Source organism: Biomphalaria glabrata, chromosome 13, assembly GCF_947242115.1.
Source record: "Biomphalaria glabrata chromosome 13, xgBioGlab47.1, whole genome shotgun sequence".
NCBI classification, from domain to species: domain Eukaryota; kingdom Metazoa; phylum Mollusca; class Gastropoda; family Planorbidae; genus Biomphalaria; species Biomphalaria glabrata.
The window spans coordinates 30,429,169-30,451,204 of record NC_074723.1 but is presented as its reverse complement, the minus strand read 5'-3'; the positions used below and the strand labels follow the sequence as shown (position 1 = coordinate 30,451,204).

Sequence of the window (22,036 nt, the reverse complement as noted above, 5' to 3'; positions counted from 1 at the left end):
AATCCATCAGGATTTACCCCTTTTGCTATAATGCTTTACCACTCGTCCACTTCCTGTCCAATAACAGGGCCGGCCTTAGATAATTGGAGGCCCTAGGCGATGTGAAATTCGTGGCCTAAAATGAAAAAGAGAAACTACATTAAACAGCACAAAAAAAAATACATTACGCAATGGACCTCATTCACCAATCGTAAACAAACAACATTTAGTCACGTGATAATATTGATAAAACAATGAAAATTACGTATCACGTGACAGCCTTTATGGATTGCGTAATTTGTATAGAAGATATAGAGAACCACTTTGCAAAATGTTGTTTGTTTACGATTGGTGAATGATGTCCATTTATTTAAAACCTATTATACCTCAATAATAACATCGGGCAAAAGTCTCAAGATCGCTCCAAAAAAAAAAATCCTTTAGAGTCATGTACGAGGCGTCAATCAATCGGAGTCTGCCTATGCCTAAGGCTGGCTGGCCCTGCTATTAATACTGAAGGATTGATTTCCCTTGTTGGTACCAAACAAAATAATTAATTATCAGTTATTAATTAACTATTTTTTAATTTCTTCATGTTTTGTACAATAGAATTCAATATACAATTGTGTAAAGTTTCAACTTGATTCGAGAATGGGAAGTGGGAGAAATAACGTATTCAAAATTGTTACCAGACAGAGTGATTTGAAATAAGCTTTGTAAAAACAATTATTCAAATAGCCTACCTCTATAATGTGGATGTTGATTAGGTAAATATTAGGATATTAGGATATTAGCTTATTAGGCTATGTGTAACGTTTTTGGGGGACGGCCCTTAAATATATAATGATATATAATGATTCATGCAACATATGTAGGTCATTTTAGTGTAGCACATACTGTAGAATGTCATAGGATGACCACACATTAACTTCAACTTAGTTTTGAAGTATTTAAAAAGGTCAAAGAACTCTGGAATTAATCGTGACCTATGTCACATTATGCCACAGCCGTTCATAGTCATTCTCACTGAACTTTTGCAGGTTAGTCTCGCTTGATAGGAAGTAAGTATAGACTATATTTATATCCACTTCAATGTGTTGGTAATATTTATTCCAAAGAAGAGATGTTAAACTAGTTGACGGTAAATCGTTTGATATTGAAAGTGTAGTAAGAATTAATGTGACTAATACCATTCATAGATAATGAGATTCCACCCATATGCCAGTGTGGCTATGTAGGGGCGGACTGGCTATATAGACATTCGGGCTAATGCCACAGTAGGCCTAATCATCTTCTTTTTTATTAGAAGTCATGTCTGTAATTTAAAAGATAAGGGCCGAATGGATGCCAGCATTAAATTGTTTAAGGTTTTATAGTATTCTCTTATAAGAAGGGCTCTCTAAACGACGTGTTTAAAAAAACAAAACAAATAACTTTTACAGACTCTTCTAGAGCCCACTAATCTAATCTAACACAATTTCCCAATTTAATGTAATAGCCTACATCCGTTGACAGTGTTACAATAGGCTTCATTCTTTTAGGGTCTACACACTTTGCGATTAAACAGCAGCATAAGACATGTATTCCTTATAAAGATATAGTGTTCAGTGTCGATTGTCAATGTCAATGTCGATGATTCATTATCAAACTTAACATAATCATTTTGAGGACAGTTAAGTACACGTAGAATTGGATGTCCATCATATAATATACCATTTATGGGCAGGATGGTATAGAAATGCCCGGGGCGATTTTGACACCTAGTCCGGCCATGTGGTTATGGAAATGCATGTATCAAATTAATTCTATTTATTTTTCAGTATGAGAAACCTCATAAAATCAAGCGTTCAAAACTCTAGATAGGCCAATATATAATGACATTTAATGGACGCAAAATTTCTAAAGTTAAGACTGTAAGCGATGTAGGCACTGGCGGATCCAGGGGGGGGGGCGGTAGGGGCGATCGCCCCCCCCTCGGCCGACCCCCACCCCCCAAAAAGGGGGGGGATTTTAGTATAGAATTCACACAATTTGTATACGAATTTATTACTTATGTTAATAATATATACTAATTATTTTTATTTCAACCTGTTTTTAGATTATTTCGCCCCCCCCCTCTAGTATGTTGGCCGATTTGGTGGGGTCGGGAGAGGCGATGGTATCAATCCCGCCCCCCCCATACACTTTCGAGTGGGGGGGCGGTCCAATTTATTTCTAGAAATCACAGCTTGCTAACAGAATCATTAAATATCTATATGATTAAAACTTGTTATTGATATTTTCACTGATCTTTATATTATGTCGTTCCCTGTTTGTCGATTAAGGGGGGCGAATACCTCTACTGCCCTTCCCACCTAAACACTTTGAGTGGGGGGGGGCGGTCCTACTTTTATGGAGAAATCATAGATTTTATTTAGAAGGCTTAAATTAGATCTAGTTGTGTTGTGTTATAAAGAATTCCTCTATTCTCTGACAACTATAGTGATGTACCTGTGAATGTTAAAACAATGTTACGATTTCTCTATTCAATAAACAATCTTTTTACCATACAGACAGAGAGAGAGAGAGAGAGAGAGAGACAGGGAGAGAGAGATTTGTAATAAATATGTAGTCGACCCGATTCTGGTCCGCATCTACCGGTACATAAATAATTTCTATGCTTTAAAATTTAATTTTGTGTGTAAATAGAGGTGTTCATAAATTAGCATTTTTTTTTCTGTATTGAATTAGGAGATTATAGAAAGATACGGTAGATTCGGTATAAGTTGCCAACATAAAATAATAAGTATCACACAATCTTGTCTAGGCTAAACTTGACAATGAATGAACTAACAGTGAATTAAATTATAATGAAATGTTGCGATAAAACGCGATATATTCACTGAGGTGAACTGAAATATTACTCATTTAGGAATACTACAGGATTTACCATGGGCTACGGCAAACTTTTTTGACCCATGGCCCCTTTATATAGTCAAAACTTTCCACAGACTACGGACCCGTTTGTGAAAAAGCTTCATATGCGCGCGAGCATACGCACACACACACACACACATACATGTGTTTGTGTGTGTGTATGTTCCTTCAGAGTTGAAGATAGTTAACTTCCTAGTCCAAACCTCCCGCAGGACGAAGGGGGGATGGGAGCGGGCAGGGTTTCATAAGTCCAAACGACAATCCAGCGCGCAAACAGCACGACCAGGCAGCCATCCATAGTGACGGGTGAATACTACTTGTTCTCCCCCCTCTTGTTTTTTTTTCGTGGGATAACTCTATCCGCAGAAATAAAATAGTGATCTTTCCTTTACCTCTTCTTCTTCTCGTCCAAACTCTTGAGCCATGAAGAGAATTATATATATAGATAGATAGTTCTTGTAAATCTTTACAACAGCAAAGTAACATTCCTCCAACGGATCACAGGCCACATTGAATTAGAAAACAATGAGAAGACAAAAATATTGGCCAAAGATGGAAGAATGACTAAATTCAATCAAAGTCCCTCTCTACCCGGGAGAAATGAAAAACAAAGTAGTTGAATAAACGATAAATGAACCAGCTTTCACACAAAGTTCAAGAAAAAATGCCTATTACAAGCTGTCCCGACATGAACAACATATAATATTTCGTCTAAGAACCAACAAAACAAAACATATATATATATGATATATGATGAGCTGCTAAATCTGAAAACCACATACCATATCGTCGCAGGCGACTACTTGTCTGAACCTTCAAACGTATGATAATGATCGAAGAGGATAAAAATGTTTGTTTTACATGTTTCGTATGTTCCTTCAGAGTTGAAGATAGTTTACTTCCTAGTCCAAACCTCCCGCAGGACGACGGGGGATGGGAGCGGGCAGGATTTGAACCCTCGACCATCGATAAATCCGAACGACAGTCCAGCGCGCATAGTAAGGCTTCGATGCTTTTGTCATCAGTTCGGATAAACTGGCTTTTAGCGAAGAAGTTATTTTAATTGTATACAACCCAGTTTGAGTACCGGGGATTTACGATACCCCGACAAAATAGCGCGAACAAAATAGCGCCGACATATAGGCCTATTTTAATCATTTTGAAAGAAATACTTTATATCGTAAAATATGAATAGAGCCAATATTTTTTTTGTTTTAATGTTATCATTATTTTTCAGTCATTTTGCAGGAAACACTTTAGACTTTAGATATCATAAACGATAAATATATCATGCAAACAGTAAGCAAACGTTATGATAAGCTAAAATGAATAATTTCAAAATATATCATTTATTGACATTCCAAAAGTGTACTTATAAATCAGGCAAAAATACTTATCAGATGTATACACATACACACTAACTTTCACAACGTTAAATTGTAGGAAATGGCATGTAGAAATTCCAACACTGGCTTGTTTTCGTATATCTGCAATATAGCAGCAAGGCATCTGTCAAGTTGGAGGTATATGCCTACTTTGTCTTGCTTGCAGCTTTACTTCGTTCTCCATCATTGTACCTCAGAATCTTGTTCTCAGTGTTCTCCGAGGAAGTGAGAGATTAACCTCTAACCCATATTTCAAAATCCTATTTTTAGCAAGTTAGCCTTTTTATTATTGTTGAAAAAGGGGAATGATATACAATTTTAAGTACTCTCGTTCTCTGCAAATATGGCATACTTTTAGATCTATTAATATTGAAAAAGATAGACCCGAGACATCAACAAAAATGCTGTCCAGGACACAAAAGTAGGCCAACTAATAATCCGGTGCTTTTATACACATCTATATAGATCTAAGTCCGCGCTATTTTGTCTTGCGCTATTTTGTCGGGATATTTCGCGCTATTTTGTCCGCGCTGTTTTTGTTGGGTCACCAGGATTTACATCCACACAATTTTTAGTTCTGAGTGGTGGGAAAGTTCCAAGAAAGGAATCCACTATTTTTAAGCTGTGACGTATCCTAGACCTAGATTCTACGTCAATATGCACGACGCGTAGGACGTAATCATCTTCTTTTTTGAAGTAACATCTGTATTATATAAGATAAGATATATAGAAAAATAAAACTACAAAATTCTCTGATCTAGATTCACGCATAGCCGCATAGCCATATATCACCTTAAAATTAATTAAATCTTCTGTTTTGAAGGAACGTATGCTAGTATTTACAATGTATAAGATAAACTCACTTGACCAAAACACTGCTTTGGCCTTGACCATAGCACTCACACCTGGGTCTAATCTACATCTAGATCTTTGTGTGCCTAAATTTCTAGATCTAGGGAGTTACCATATATATTACTCGCAAACTCGTAGGCGTTTCCTGTGATACTTACTCAACAAAAAATTATGATTTTGATAAGTGATAGAGATCTAGAATCTAGATCTATCTATAAATATAATATATATAGACTTTAATTATAAGTATATAATTATAATTATATTATATAGATCTATATAGTGTATTATTTTTTATATATATAATATAATAATTCTATAATAGGCCCTTTAGCTATAGTAGGTATCTAGGTCTATATTACTATAAGTTACTATTAGTATTATATAGGAAGAATAATAGAGGCTTGATTTGGTTGTAGATTTATTTGACTATATAATGTTTGCTTTCTATACTAATAGGCATATTGGCTCTTTTTCTATTTATTCAAATAAATTGCAAATATTTGTGTTGTTAATCTAGTCAGGTTAACAAAAACAAAGAAACAATTAACTGAAGCTACAAGATCATGGCAAATGCCCAAAGTGAAGAACAATTTAATATTTCTCAACGAGCACAATGTACTCTTTCGTCAACGACACCATTTTTCAAATACGTTCAACAAGTTTTAGGAGACTCCTATGATCCAGTTGATAATACCAATGTAGGTACATCATAAAGTTTACATTCCGTTATAGCTGTTGGAGTATTCGTCTTATAATTGGTTTCATGATTGCTAAGATCTGGTCAAATTTTTTGTTTGGATTAGATATACAATTTGGATTAGATATACAATTTGAATTAGATATATACAATAATATTCCTAGTCTATATTATTTGAGGAAACGTAAAGGCGATTGGTCATTGTGCTGGTCACATGACACCCTCAAAACCCATGAGTCACAGAAATAGCTACTAGATGACCTTTACATAATCTGCCCTATAGATCTGAAAAGTGGGGATATTATGACTAAAACTAACTCCCCTCTATCCCCAAGTTAGGCAAGTGAAATTCAGCCACACATCCCATCGGCTATTCAAATTCTACATTTTAATAATGTAGCAACCTCATTTCTCTTATTCTCTAATAACTTATTCATGGAATTAACACATTTTTGCATGCGATTTCTAATATTTACATTTTCAGGGCATTGTCAATTTTGGGATTGCGGAAAATAAGATTTGTGAAGATTTGATCATGTCAAAGGTTAGACTTCTAATTTTTTTTTACTTAAGTATTGGTAAAACTGATAACCACTGGAGCACCACAAGAGATCTTCCAACTAACTCCCTCCACTGCTCTATTTCTTGTTACCCCAAGCATTTCACCCTACCCTTTCCTTTTTACAAAGTTTATATCTATCATCTCTCTCTGTCTGTCTGGTAAAAAGTTTGTACATGTTATTTCTCCTACACCTGTTTTTGGATCAAGTGGAAACTTTACACATTTATTTATTGATGTACACAAAACATGAATCATTGATATCAAAATACTACTAAAATAATGTATCTCCAATACAATCCAAGATGTTTTACTCTATAGCACTTGGATGTTGACTGTGTTTATCTATGTCTACCTCTTTCAAAACTCTTATTGTGTAATCATTTATGAGATGGCTCATTTAATGTAAATGAAGTATATTTATACTATGTCTTTGCATTTACCTAATATTACTGTGAATTACCTAATTTTATCTAGCAGACTTCTGTATTAATCAGGAGACAAGGTGACTGAGGGGTACAGCGTGAGGTTTCCAATACTGGTTGTAGGCTTGAATCCTGGTGAAGACTGGGATTTTTTATTTCGGGGCGCCTCTGAGTCCACCCAGCTCTAATTGGTACCTGACATTAGTTTAGGAAAAGTATAGGCAGCTGGTCATTGTGCTGGCCAGATAATACCCTTGTTAACTGTGGGCCACAGAAACAGATGATTTGACATCATCTGCCCCATAGATTGCAAGGTCTGAAAGGGGAACTTTACTTTTTACTTTTTTTTTTTTTTACTGTATTCACCACAGATCAAACGAAAGCTCAAAGCTGCTCTACTATGATTTTAATAGTGGCAATGTATTGTGTAATCATTTATGAGATGGCTCCTCTAATGTATATAAAGTATATATACTATGTCTTTGTATTAACCTAATATTACTGTAAATAGCCTAATGTTAACTAGCTGGATGACTACTGTATTCACCACAGATCAAAACTTTACAAGGTAAAGATGAAAGTTCAAAGCTGCTCTACTATGATGTGAATAGTGGCAATGCAGAGTAAATTTTGTTTGTAAACATTTTTTTTTAATCATGAAACAAATTTAGGATAAGAAGATATGATACTTTTATCTGCCCTGAGGAGAAAATTCATTTTACATTGGGTTTTAGTTTAATACTATGTTCAATAAAATATCCATAAGAAAATGGAATTAATTATTATTGAATTATAACTTAAAAAATGTTAAGATCTCCTTGACTAAATGTTAAGAAATAGAACTTACTTTTCTTTTAGTCTTATTAGATTTTCAACGATTTCCTTTAAATTAAATTATGACATTTAAAAAATATTTTATGTATGTTCATCTAGTTTTGATCTGTAATTATTTCTTTACTTTAAAAACATGTTATCTAAATACATGTTTGTTTCTCTTTGTTTTTTTAAGATTGAAGGAAACAGGAAAGAAATTTTTGGAAAATTACTTCGACCCCCTTGAGGACATTGATGCCGGAAATGTAAGCTGTTAACAGCATTGTAGGAACAAATATACTTGAAAATTTTGATCATCAGATGTTTAAAGTCTTATAAAATACAGACGTTACTTCAAAAAAGATGATTGCATCCTATGCTATTAAGTGTGATGTTGCTTGTTCAGGCTGTCTTGAGGTCAACTATGGATGACTGTTGAATTTCAACCAATTACTCTGCAAGCGTTTGGGTATTATTGTTCGGGTGTATTCCGTGTAGTTGATCAACAATCCAGACAAAACAAGACATCGGTTTTAACAAGTAAAGAGATGTAGTCAACGCTGAAGAACAATGTAACATGTATTTATTCCGAGAAAAGGCCACAGTAAAAGTCTCTGTCACTAAACACGTCCTTACCCTAAAGGATTATATCGCTAACTGATTTTCCGGTCTCTAACCCAACATATCCCAAACGTCACTAGTCCCGTTCAATATGCGTCTTCTATGGTGCGTCGCTAAATAACTAAACTATAAATAAGGTGTCTAACATAAGCCATGGAAGGATTTTTTTTCCAGATGGTCAGAAAAAAAGCAGAGACTCTTCTCTCTCTCTCTTCTCTCCAGCTTTAGTTTGAGAACATTATGAAGGTGTCATCCCTCAGTCACCTTTGGTTTTGGTTTTAATCAGCCAAAAGCTGTGCACACTGCAGAATTCTTTCATATTCTAATTATATGACCTCCTAATTCTATGGGAGTACTGCCATGTACAAAGAGCTCCTTTTCTGACAGGTTCTCATAGTAATGGCATGATATACATTTAGACTATCTTCTCTATTTCTCTTTCTTTCTTTCTTGTAACCCAACACCAAAACATCAGAGATGTTTCTCTTTCAGAGCCATGATTTACCCCACTGGGGGGCCACCTTTGTCTTCCTTGTTATACTGTCCAAGTCCCACACCATGGACCATTATACCTGCTAAGACCAGGAAAAACGTCATTCTACCAGGTGTCATTGTAAAGTGACAGACAACCTGTTTGTAAACGTGTGTCTTAGGAAATATGTTGTAAGACATATGACCTTCCTCTTTCATTGTTACTTTAAGAAAGCTGTCACTCTTTCTTCTTTCCCTCTTTTTTCTTGTTCCCAATTTTTCAAGAAAAAAAAAGGAATACCAGTACTTGACTTATTTTTATAATTATCAAATTTAGATTAATGTTTCAGTAGGTTTAAATACTCTTTAATGTTAGAATCACTGAAATAATATGAACCTAAAATAATAATACTAAAGAGACACTAATATCATAGATTTTGTAACTGTTATGGCCCATTACTCAAATTCATCTTAAGTAGTTATTGCTTATCTCTATACAGACTTATACTTAATATAACTTTTTTATGGGTTGTTTAAATTTTGTACAAAGACCTATTGTATTTTAAATGTTCAAGGTTGTCATCGTAAGTGGAGTCACTGCATCACTGGAGACACTTGCATATGCTGTAGCTGACAGGGGAGGTAATATTTAGATTTATGCTCTACATGGTAGTGTGAGTTGCTTCCCTTATACTGGTTTCAAAGAAGAAAATTGTTGGAAGGAATGGGTTGGTTCATAGATGACTCCACTGACTCCTACTGTATTAAGATATAGTGTATGCTTTATAGTCCACTGGAATATAAGACAGAATTTTTTTTTTGACTTAACATATCAATTCTGAAGAGGAACACTGTATGTAGATTTTTCAATCTCAAGGCTTTCTTCCTCTCTTGTGAAAGGCATCAAGTAACTAATGCATAAAAATTCTTAGGGTTAAAATTTTATTTATATATATATATATATATATATATATATATATATATATATATATATATATATATATATCATACAGTATTACATTCTGGTTTGCATCCTCACTGCCATGATGTGTTACCCAATGTCACATTGTTATTATCATTGTTTTTTTTATACACATCAAATAATAATAATTGCACAATAAACTGTTAACCACAAAAGCACATTAGTCTCACTTCACTTGCATAAAGTCTTTGATTTATTTTTCTAGTTTTTAGTTATTCTTATTGTAAAATTATTTAAATTTTTTGTTGGACCATTGAGGCACTGCAGTGTTCCACCAGCTAGGATGTAATAAATTTTTATTGTGTAGAAACAGTCGAAACAAGTAGAGCAAACAAAATAATGTCCAGGTATTTCACTGTGACTAGTTTTATATCTGTGTGTTTAATCTACTGATGAGCTCCATGTTATCTGGATTGTTTTTACTATAGCAGGCTTGATATTTTATAGTTTGTTTCATTTACTTTATTTCTCTCCCTTTCAGAGTACATCATAGTGCCTTCCCCTTTCTACTTTCGAATAGAGAAAGATGTGAAAGAAAGGGCTGAGGTGAATGTGTTGAGCGTACCTCTTCAATACAAGGTCAGTGTTCAGTTCTCACTTGTTGTTTTGTGTATTTAACTTGGATCTCAATCAAACTCTGACATGAGACTAAATCAAAATGTACCTCTGTGTAGATGTAATATGGGGTGCACCATATTATTTATTTATTAATATAATAAACTCTTTGAGTCAAAACTTTGTCCCTATCTCTTAGGACCAATGGACATCTAATCATACAAATTTATTGCTATTGGTCTAGATCTGTTACTAACTTAATTAAATGACCGATCCAAACTAATTGACACAACTACACTTCATATAAGCTTTTTTTTTTTGCAAAGTATTTTTTTTAATGTCTTTCTTGTCATGAATCATATCGGTCTTCAAAATCAACAGCAATGAATTCATACAAGTGATCCCCTGCCATATTGTTATTTCTTTACTTTAAAAGAAAAATAATGGATGAAAAAAAATAAAACAACTTTAATCTCATTAAAGTAGAACTTCAATTTGAAATGTTTTGATTTGTGGGTACAATCTTAGAAAGCTTGATATTTTTGCAGGATGATGGTCTGCCATCAGAGTGTATATTTAGTTCAGAAATGTTGGAAGAAGCTTTTCAGAATGCCAAAAAGGAGGTTTGGATTATTTTTATTTTTCATTCAATATCTTAATCAAAGGACTGCACTATATCAGTACACTAAAAATATAAAGAAAAAATACATAAAGAAACATAAACAACATAAATACATAGAAATTTCATAGTTGCGTCTCTGATTTGATTACACAGAGAACTAAGGAATGACATGAGTATTTTTCAGCATTCTTATTACTTGGAGGCGAAGTTGCTTAGTGGTAAAGTCATTGGCTGCGGAATCAGAGGTTTCCAAGTTCAAATCTTGGTGAAGACTGGGATTTTTAATTTTGAGATCTTTAGGATTCCACCCAGATATAATGGATATAATGGATAATGGATGGTGCATGTGGAAAAGTAAATTTGGTCTTTATGCTGGCCACATGACACTCGTTAATCATGGGCCACAGAAACAGATGGCCTTTACATTAACTGCCCTAAAGAATGCATGGTCTGAGGGGGGACTTAACATTTTTACTTTTGCTCTTCCCATTCTTTCCCCCTTCCCTCCTTTTAGATGTCCTCCCTTTATATTTGTTGTATAAGTCATCACCTCTGTCTTCTTTATCCCCCTCCTCCTCCCTGTGTTACAATGTTACAAACCCTTGACCTGTCTCTTAACTGACAGTCATGCATGTGTAAAAAGCTATCAAAGAATAAATTTGCTTGTGAGAAGAAAAGTATACCATTAGCTGAGAGATCACCTTTGTGCATAATTTTTCTCTATTAGTTTTAATGTTTTAATAAACTATTGAATTTACATAAGCAGGAAAATGCCAGTATGTTAGGCCTTTCTGATGAATTTCAATGATACAGTACATATAAAAAAAAGCATAAATTAATTAGCTGAACCAAAAAAAACAACAAATAAATAAATACAATCAACTAAAATGCCTGTTTTTATTATATTTTGTAATGAACTGAAACTAGATATTAATATAGTTCAGGGGTTCTCAACCTGTGGGTCGTGACCCCCTTGGAGGTCAATTGACGATTTGCCAGGGGTCGCCTAAGACCATCGAAAATATGGACTGTTGTTGTCTACTCTTCTATTGCTGTATGTGTGTGGGGTGGGTTGGTCGCTGCAGAGTGGGGGATTGTAAAAAGGGTCGCCGAGCATAAAAGGTTGAGAACCGCTGATATAGTTAGATTTTAAGATGTGTAATATGTTTCAGTTTAGAGATTTATTACTACATTACTGTCGATTTATATTGATGACATTTATACTTTTTAGGGCAAAATAGTCAAAGCAATACTTCTCAGTAGCCCAAACAATCCCAGCGGAGATGTTTTTAGCAGAGAACAGCTCCTGGATATATTACAGTTTGCATATAGGTGAGTTCATGCAACCATGTATCTATTGCTAAAGAAATACAAAATGATATCAATATAAAAAGTCTCCAGTAAAAGCACAAGAATAAAGTAAAAGCCTAAAAAAGTGGAATGGCTACCAAAAAAACAAAAAATTTAAAAATAATTTTCTCAACAGCTATAGAGGTACTTTATTAAAGTACGGCTTTGTTGGTTTGATGATATATATTTCAAAATTTTTTTATAAAGCCAAAAGAAAATGTTAGCCTATAAAGAGAAAAAAAAAATATGATCATCACAGTGCTTTAGATATTAAAATTAATGAAAATTGTGTCAAGCTGTGTTATGAACCCAAATTCCCTGCTCGGATCTGAGACAGCTTGTAGCCTCTGAGAGTAGCAGGATTGGTGGGAAGTTGAGACCCACAACAAGCTTAGACGAGTTGTGTTGGATGTCAGGTGGTAGTCCACATCTAAAGGATTGACAAGGCTTGGAAGCATGACCATGTCCAGACTTAGGATTGGCCACACCTACATCACACACTCCTTTGTGCTAAAGAGAGAAGAGCTCCCACTGTGTGAGTACTGTGACTCTTATCTCACTGTGGAACTTGATTGCCCCAGATAACAGGATATTAGAGGGAAATATTTTGGCGCAAACAACTTAAAAACACTGTTTGGCTATGTCTACCCTGGGAAAATAACTGGCTTTATTTGGAAGGTGGGGTTGAGTACGAAAATTTGGTTTGAGATTTGGCATAAAGTAATTGTAATTATATACATATTTACAACAGATTTTTAATAAATTGTACATATTTGTACTATTTTTACTGTTTGAACTACGAATAGACCTTATTTTTAATAACTTAGCTATATAACATTTGGCTCTTGAGCCATAAAGGGGAAGTAACCCTTGAGGGTTTATGGGCAAAACATGACCTAAATTGTGCAGATGTGCCAAAAACCCAAAATATCAAAAATATCATTTTATTAAGACACAAACTTTTAAAGGGCAATCGAATAAATTTAAGATAGTTCATAATAATGGCTTTAAGAAAAAATTACTCAGCAATTTTAAAAAGTTATGGAGTTGTAATTTGTTTTTTAACTCTTTTTAAGAGTCATAATATTTCTATGATAACTGAAAACTACTTGGTAATTTACAAATCTCTAAAGATAGAAATCAAATCTTAGGATTTCATTAACATTGGCTTAAATCAACACTTTAAATAATCTCAATGAATTTCATATCACTACACAGAAACAAACTTCATGTGATTTCCAATGAGATCTATGCTTTATCAGTCTTCAACCATGAAGTGAAGTTTACCAGTATTCTGTCAGTACCACATCCAGACCCCAACATGGTGCATGTGACTTGGGGCTGCAGTAAAGTAAGTGTTGTCTACACTTAAAGTGCTGCCTATATAACATGCTGGGAGGTAAAAATATATATTGTATAAGCCAGGGGTAGGCAAACAAAATTAGCAATGATTTTTCTGGAACTGTACAAATGGGAGCTTATAGATCCACATTTATGGACTAACATTGCTTTGCGTTGTGGCTATCATTTGAGAAATTCTGTGGTATATTAATATATTTATAAATTATAATCTTCAATTATAAAGTTGTTGAAGTAAACATATATAAATAATGTTTTGTACTGAAACTATATTTGACTTTTTATTGAATATTTTATCCATAGGTATAAAACAAAAATTATCTTTCCTGATGTGTCAGTTACTCACAAAAGCTATCTTTCCTAATGTTTTAGTTACACTTAAGTTATCTTTCCTACTGTTTCAGTTATACAAAAGCTATCTTTCCTACTGTTTCAGTTATACAAAAGTTATCTTTCCTAATGTTTCAGTTATACAAAAGTTATCTTTCCTAATGTTTCAGTTATACAAAAGCTATCCTTCCTACTGTTTCAGTTATACAAAAGTTATCTTTGCTAATGTTTCAGTTATACAAAAGTTATCTTTCCTAATGCTTCAGTTATACAAAAGTTATCTTTTCTAATGTTTCAGTTATACAAAAGTTATCTTTCCTAATGTTTCAGTTATACAAAAGTTATCTTTCCTAATGTTTCAGTTATACAAAAGCTATCCTTCCTACTGTTTCAGTTATACAAAAGTTATCTTTGCTAATGTTTAGGATCTAGGTTTAGCTGGTTACAAGTTTGCTATCCAGTATACTAGAAACCCCAAAGTGCTGGCCTACTGTCTGTCATCAGCTGTGTTCACCACTGTGTCCTCAATTGTTGGTTTTAGACTGAAAGAAATTCTTAATGATACAGGTAATTATTTGTGTTGGGATAATTGAGTATATTTACAATGAGTATTTGTTGAAAGTATTTTACTATATTTACAAAGCTTAAATCAACTCACTCTGTCTCTGGTAAAAAGTTATTTCTCGCACAACCACTCTTTAATCAACTTGAAACTTTGCACACTTATTCCTTGGCAAAGATCATACATGAATCAATAAAAAAAAAAATTACCAACTAGTCATTAATTACTGGTAATTAATTTTTTGTTTGATACTGGGAAATTAATTCTTCAGTATTCAGAGATTTGGCTAAATATTTGGGGGTTAGTCCCCTTTGATAATTGTACACCTTATTTCTTCCGCATTCATTCTCATCCATTCTCGGATCTAGTTGAAACTTGAAACAATTATTTATTGTTCCTAACAAAACATGGATCGAAAATTAATTTTTTGTTTGATATTGGAAAAGGGAAATAACTTCTACATTTTATTGTTGAAATATATAGTTGTAAATGTGTATTTCTTTCCCTTCAGCTTTTTATTTATATATATATATACAGTGCTTTTTTTGTGATGGTATTACAGTGCTTTTTTTGTGATGGTATGCACCGATACAGCATACCTGCACCTTTTTCAATGTGGGGGAAAAATGATTACTTTTCTTGTATATTAACGTTTATTATTAATTTATTAGTAGTAAAAAATTAGGCAATCCATCACTGAGTACCGGCACCTAATTTATTTACCAAAAAAGCACTGTAAATACATATACAAAATATAAAATGTAACAATAACCTATATGTATATTTTACATTGTTCCTTAATGTTCTGACAAAATTAATGTTTTCTTTTTTTTTTTCCTCTCTACCCAGAAGGACTATACAAATTTAATTCATTTATGTTTTCATCTCTCTACACCACAGACTGGTTAAATAATGTATTCCTGCCAACAAAACATTGTCGCATGCTAGAGCGCTACAATAAAATATGCACACTTTTGAAAGATCATGGGGTCAAAGTTCATAATTCTGCCGCCACCATGTTTATATGGATAGATCTTACGGAGGTGAATCTTTTGATTATAATGTAATATAAAATTTTATATCAGAGTGGGAAACTGCCTATTGATGTGAATTGGGATCTGAACTGGAAAACTCTGCTTAGTTTTGAGAAATGCACTCTGAACTGTCATCATGATAATCATGGACTCCATCCCCTGTCATCTTGTAGAAGGCTCAAACTAGAACAAAATAGTCTTCATTTCTATAGGAACGTTTGAAACTTTCAATTCAAACCAAGAAAAATCATTATGGATAACTTGGACAGTGTTGAGTTTTAAAACTTCAATTCTCCAAGCCAATGTTTCTCAAACTTTTCCCTATATGGAACACTTCACACAATCTGAGTATTTAGCAGAACATTTTTCTTATTTAATAGAGAGATTGATTCATGTGGTGGCCTACTAGTTAATTATTCCAGTAGTTCATGGAACACCTTATTTAGGCCTCAGGGAACACTAGTGTTCTGTAGAACAGTTAGGAAACACTGCTCTTAAAAATATGTTTAGACCAGTCCAAAGTAAAGACAAGGAAATATAAACAGTTATCCGCTTAGCCATCATCTGCTGATGGCTGGTATAAAAATGAATATTTTGCATCTGTTTATATTAGTTGCATGCTGTAAAAACATTTGAGTGTAAGTTTAGAAATAGTTAAGTTAAACTGTATTTATTCATTCACTCACCAAAACAGGTAAAAGAAAAAGTTCTAACAGTGATAGTCCTGAGCGTATACCAAATGACCAAGCGTCCATTAATAATAAAAAAAAAAATTAAAGTTCCCCTTTCAGACCTATCACACCTAGTGATCTGTGGGACAGATGATGTAAAGGTCATCTATTTCAGTGGTCCACAGTTAATGAGGGTGTCATGTGGCCAGCACAATGACCAACAGCCTTTACTTTTCCCCAATTAATGTCAGGTACCCAAAAGAGCTGGGTGGACTCTGAGGCACCCTTAAGAACCTGAAAGTAAAAATCCTTGGTTCAGAAGTTAAGCACTTTACCACTCAACCACCATGCCTCCTTATCCATTAATAACACTAAAAGTAAATCTAGTAGCATAACATCAATGCATAACCCAGGGATCTGTGAAATAGTAAACAACTTTTAGAGAATGGAAAACTCTTTTCTTCTTATTTGTTCTCATTTTCCATGATGACGTGTTCAAATCAGTACTTCTATATCTGAGCTGAACCATGCAGTGGTTTCCAGATCAGGCAGTTCTCTGTATATGTTTTTTTCTATAGGAGGGTTTCAGGGCCAGTGTTTTGTTTGGGCCTCTTGGCGAAGTATGCAGCTTTGTAGGTCATGATCAGCATTCTCATTCTGTTGTGTCCAGTTCTTTGACACAAAATTATATGTTGGTCATATTGAGACAACTTGTAAGAGGCATCACTTTTCTAGAAATTGAGATGAGAGCTTATCATTTTCCTGGTATTCTATAATTTTCTTCCTTTCTGGTTAAGAGGAATTTCATTTGTTTGTTCATTCTCCCACCTTTGGCCAGAAACTCTGCTTTTTCATTGCCTTCTATTTCAATATGTGCTGGAATCCATTGAAGAACAGTTTCCTTACTGTTGTTATTGAGGTTAACAAAAGCTGTTCAGTGTTGTTTTTTTTTATGTATGAAGCATATAAATGAAAATATTGAAATTAATCTTCTCTTAGCCTTTTTTATATACTCTGCAATCTAAATATAGTGTTCAGAGATGTCCTGAAAATACTTTGGTGAAGTTAAAAGATGTTTTTTTAGTGTCATAGGGTTTTTTGACAAAATATTTTTAGCCCTACTTCAATTTTTTCAAACATTCAGAGAAAAAGTGTATGACATAACTTTTGTTAATATTGTTGACCATTTATACATTTTATTGTTTAACACTTAGCAATAGAGTCAATGCTTTTGATTTATCAATAACTTTATAATTTGATTTACTTTTATCATAAGTTTTTAAAGAAACAGCATCTTTATATTTTATTAGGATGTGATTCTGAAATAAACTAACTTTTTGGTAATAAGCTGTTTAAAGGTTCAATTGGTTGAAATTTAAAACAATACCTAGTTAAGAATTTTGTTTATTTTTATTTATATTTATTTTTTTATTTTCATTTTATACCGTACTTAAAATTATTTTTTTAAAATAATAAATTCAATGATCTTTTTTACAATTTATTTTAGCTTTTACCAGAGCAAACATTTGAAGCAGAAGATGCTTTGTTTTTGAAGTTCTTGGCTGAGAAAGTATTTATACAGCCTGGCTATCAGGTGTGCAACAAAACACCTGGTATGTTTAGAATGGTGTTTACACTAGATGAGGACATCAATGAGGAAGGTAAGAGTGCTCTAAAAACCTAATTGAAAAAAAAAAAACAGAAGAAACCCTGAAATGCTTATCTCTATCCAGACTTGATTTTCTAAAAGGTCCTTTTATTCAAATTCATTAAAAAATATAAATGCTAAGATGTGCTAGGATGTAGGCCTATTGCCTTAAACTTACCACTTTTTGTAATTTCAGTACTTAGTGTAAAAGAGTTGTAAAGCCAGTCTTGTTTGTCCTAAGAAAGAATTTTAAAGAAAATCACAAGGATAGAGACACATTTCTTATTCAGTATGCTAGAAAAAATTCGTACAAGTGCTCCTTCATTCCTAATGCCCTTAGAGAATCGAATCAGCCAGGAAAACCAACAACTTAGCAGTGTTTAAGTCATTGATTAACATGCATGACTAGATTGACACATGAAATGCGTTGGACATAATTATCTTCTTTTTTTGAAGTAAGGTCTATAGTATATAAGATAAGATAAATTTTGACACAATCTGACAGAGAATGATTATGAATCTAATGGAAACAGATACATATACTTTGGCACTAAAAAAATACAGCTCCCCTTTTAGTAAAAATTTTTTTTTGTTGATCTCACTAATATCCTGTCTGATAGTTATATTTAGGCCTAGAAGATCTAGTTTAGCACATTAAATAAATTAATTGTTTGAAAGAATGATTATAGTAAGAACCGTGCCCTAACTTTTTTTTTTACCATTCATTATATGTCTGACTTTTCTTAGATCAAGTGCTTTAATTATGCTATTCTGATGTGTTAGTTTTGTAGTATATCATGTATATACCTCATAGACTTGTTTCACTTCTTTTCCCTTGTGCATTTTTCAATTTAAAAAATATTATAAGATACACTTTCTTAAATTTTTCATTTTGTTATAAGACTAAGACTGCTTTATTGATCCTTACGGAAATTTGTTGTGATTACAAGGACTCTTTTCTCATATAAAGACAACACAACAGAAAAATACACATAAATACAACAGACACAACATTAGGGGTTCATTCAGCGACTACACACAGGTATCTTGGTGCATTTCATGTTCCCTGATCAAAGAGTGGTGGTGATAGAGTCTGACCGAGTAAGGTACGAACGAGTTTTTGTACCGCTAGGTTCTTGTTTTGATTGACAGTAGTCGCCCACTTCGCGACAACCTGGTGTAGTTCTGATGGAGCGGGTGGCCGTTGTCTTCCAAGATTTTTTCGATTTTCTTTGGCACTTTTGTTCAAAATGTTCCTTTAAATGTGGTAATGTTGTGAGTGTAATTTTTGATGCTTTTTTTATGATGTTTTCTAGACTTCGCAACAGTTTAGATGAGGCGTTGCCTTGCCAACAAGTTATTCCGTATGTTAGCAGATTTTGTATAGTCACACCGTAAAAAGACTTATTAATTAATGAAAATTTCAATTTTTAAAAAATCCTAATTTTTGTGTGGAGGAGAGTAGAGAGACTTGTTACATTTATGAGATGACGAATGCATACATTGCTGTGGTTTGAGTCCACCTAGGAGCTTATATGGCTCACCGTATTTTCATTACCTTCCTTTCTCAACAATGGTACTCTGGTGCTGCTTTTATATATTTCATATTTTTTGTAATCCATTCTTTATTCCAAAATAAAACTTCTGACACGACTTATGTTTGCAATTTCTATTTGTTTTTCAGTGCACCCAGTAATAAGAAGTTTTTTATAGTTTGTTTTTGAGAATCTTTTCTTTTGGCTATATGTCAGAATACTTTCATATGAGTTGCTTAATAAATCTGAAATGAGAATGAGATTAAAATGAACTATCTGTGCACTGCTACTATTAGTATCTTATCATGCAGTGATTTAATTGTGTCTTTTATAGTAAGGCATCTTTATTTTTTTTACAAAGCTTATAATAACTTACTCTATCCGTCTGGTAAAAAGTTTGTAAGCGTTATTTCTCCGACACCCATCTCATCGGGTCAAGCTGAAATGTTGCAAAATTATTTCTTTTACATGACAACACAAGAATCAATAAAAAAATTAATTAATCAATTAGTTAATTAACTATTGGTAATTTATTATTTTGTTTGTTATCTTGAACAAGGGAAAGAAATATTACTTGACTGAAGTGTTGCCGCTTTAAATTGAAACAAACAGTATATAACTATACAATCTTTAGTCATAAGTACGTAACTAGCAGAGGGGTTAGCAAGTCAGCTTGAGGAGGCATGAGCCACAATTTCTAATTCAGGTTTTTCCCCCTTTCCCTTTTTTTTTTTTTAAAAAAACTTTTAAAAACCAATTTTGATAAAATCCACTTAGATATCCCTTTCTACCCCCCCCCCCCAATTATTAATCACACAGATTTATTGTTGTTGGTCTAGATCTATTACAAAGTTAATTAGAGGACTGATCAAATCTAATTGATACAATTTCACTTCCTATAAGATTTTTTTTTTTTTTTTTAAAGTATTTTTTAATGTTTTTCTTGTTGAACAAGTATATTCAATAGGATAAAATATTTCTAACCACAGGTGTCAAGAGGATGCTCAATGTTTTGAAGTCCAGCCCACGATATCCACATCCATGTGGGAATTCAACTAGCTATTGACCAAGACTGTTACAGAATGTGTTTATGTATAATTATAAAATAAATTATTTTCAGTTTTATAGAAATTATATTGTAATTATTTTCTTATTACCTCTGCTTGTAAACTATCTACAAACTTTGTTGAATAAACTCATAAATTAATGTTAGCATGATACATATGCTGATGTATATTTGCTTTTCTTTATTTGTGAAAAAGGGCATTGTAGATGCCAGGAGAGGGAATTTCTGAAGTTCAAAACATAGGAAAATTTTGGTTGATTCCAGAATCTTACTGGCAGAGATTACAACACTTCCTAGACCCCTTTCTTTTCACTTACTAATTATTTAAACACTTTCAGAGGAAACAAATAAACAGACTAGCTTTTAATGAACATTCATTACATAAATTTGAATTTCAAACGTATAAATATGTATGCAAAGTAAAAGGCAGGTGTGTTGGTATTTGGCTTATGAACTGAGGGGTCTTAGGTTCAAATCCTGGGAGTTTGAATTTTTATTAGGGGTGCACCGGATTGTCCCTCCGGCTTCTGCCGAATATCCGGCATTTTTTACTATCCGGTGCTATTCGGCTCCGGTCGGATATCACTACCGGATAGTAAAAAATACACCTATTTAATATGCATAAAGTGGACCTCCTTCCATTACTGTCTGTTATAGAATGTATTAATGCTTATATGAAAACAAAATAATGTGCTTAAAAATAGAGCCATTATGAATATGCACCAAACATCATTTATTATACAGACAAGGCATGTTAATAACTTAATATAAATAGAGATGAAACTTTACATCATAAATGCGCTTTACATACAGAGCAGCAATGGCTGGCATTTTTTTCAATTTGTCTTGACCTTTGAGTAGTGAGTTAACATGTTAAAATACTACATTCCTTGACTACGTCATGCTGACCAGACGTCTGTCTAGATGTGTGGGTATATCTCCAGAGGTAGAGATGAACAACTCCCACCCCCTTTTATTTGTTTAGTCCATCACATTGAGTTTATTTATAGGCAGGTAACCACAAGTTAAATACGATGGACGTAGGTTTAATGTCAGCGTATTGACACTCTCTAGTAGTCACACCTTTCGAGGGAACTGAGTTTTTTTACTTAGTAGTTAATTTTTATTGGGGGGGGGCTGGACTACAAGAGCCACACCTCTAAGGTGACCAGGTATATTTCTAGATGAACATCTCCCTCCCCCTTTTATTTGTTTAGCCCATCACATTGAGTTCATTGATTGACAGGTGAACCCAAGTCAGATACGATGGACGTAAGCACTCTCTAGAGGTCACACGAGGGAACTAGGTTTGTTATTGGGGGGGTGGACTAGACTTTACATTATAAATTCGTATTACATACGTTACAGCGATGTCTGGCACACTTTAAAAGCTTGTCTTGACCTTTGAGTGGTCTAGTAACCATGTAGTATTTCTTAACTATGTCAAGCTGATTGTCTAGATGTGCGGGTATATCTCCAGAGGTAGAGATGAGCAACCCCCACCTCTTTTTGTTTGTTTAGTCCATAACATTGAGTTCACAGATAGGCAGCTGACCACATTAAGCCAGATGTGACTTTCTAGAAGTCACATCTTATGAGGG

General features: G+C 33.6%; 1 protein-coding gene across 6 annotated transcripts; it reads left to right on the top strand.

Annotated features, from left to right (window-relative positions):
• Window positions 1–956: 956 nt before the first annotated feature.
• On the top strand, window positions 957–20,603 carry LOC106052677 (1-aminocyclopropane-1-carboxylate synthase-like protein 1). Of its 6 annotated transcripts, none has more exons than XM_056009145.1 (14): window positions 957–1,019; window positions 5,653–5,833; window positions 6,317–6,376; window positions 7,369–7,439; window positions 7,826–7,895; window positions 9,297–9,363; window positions 10,185–10,282; window positions 10,807–10,881; window positions 12,112–12,212; window positions 13,449–13,581; window positions 14,345–14,486; window positions 15,382–15,524; window positions 17,694–17,847; window positions 20,359–20,603. In XM_056009145.1, exons 2-14 carry the CDS (start codon window positions 5,699–5,701, stop codon window positions 20,433–20,435), a joined length of 1,326 nt encoding a protein of 441 aa, XP_055865120.1. In that variant the 5' UTR covers window positions 957–1,019; window positions 5,653–5,698; the 3' UTR covers window positions 20,436–20,603. The 6 variants fall into 6 exon arrangements, with proteins under 6 accessions (XP_055865120.1, XP_055865117.1, XP_055865121.1 ...); XM_056009142.1 differs by having other exon boundaries at window positions 989–1,040; XM_056009146.1 differs by lacking the exon at window positions 957–1,019 and adding an exon at window positions 1,102–1,120.
• Window positions 20,604–22,036: the final 1,433 nt, after the last annotated feature.

Coding starts and splice junctions, on each gene's coding strand:
- LOC106052677 (XM_056009145.1), top strand. CDS start 5,699: ATGGCAAATGCCCAAAGTGAAGAACAATTTAATATTTCTCAACGAGCA. Junction 9,364..10,184: donor TGCTGTAGCTGACAGGGGAG/GTAATATTTAGA, acceptor TCTCCCTTTCAG/AGTACATCATAGTGCCTTCC. Junction 10,882..12,111: donor TTCAGAATGCCAAAAAGGAG/GTTTGGATTATT, acceptor TATACTTTTTAG/GGCAAAATAGTCAAAGCAAT.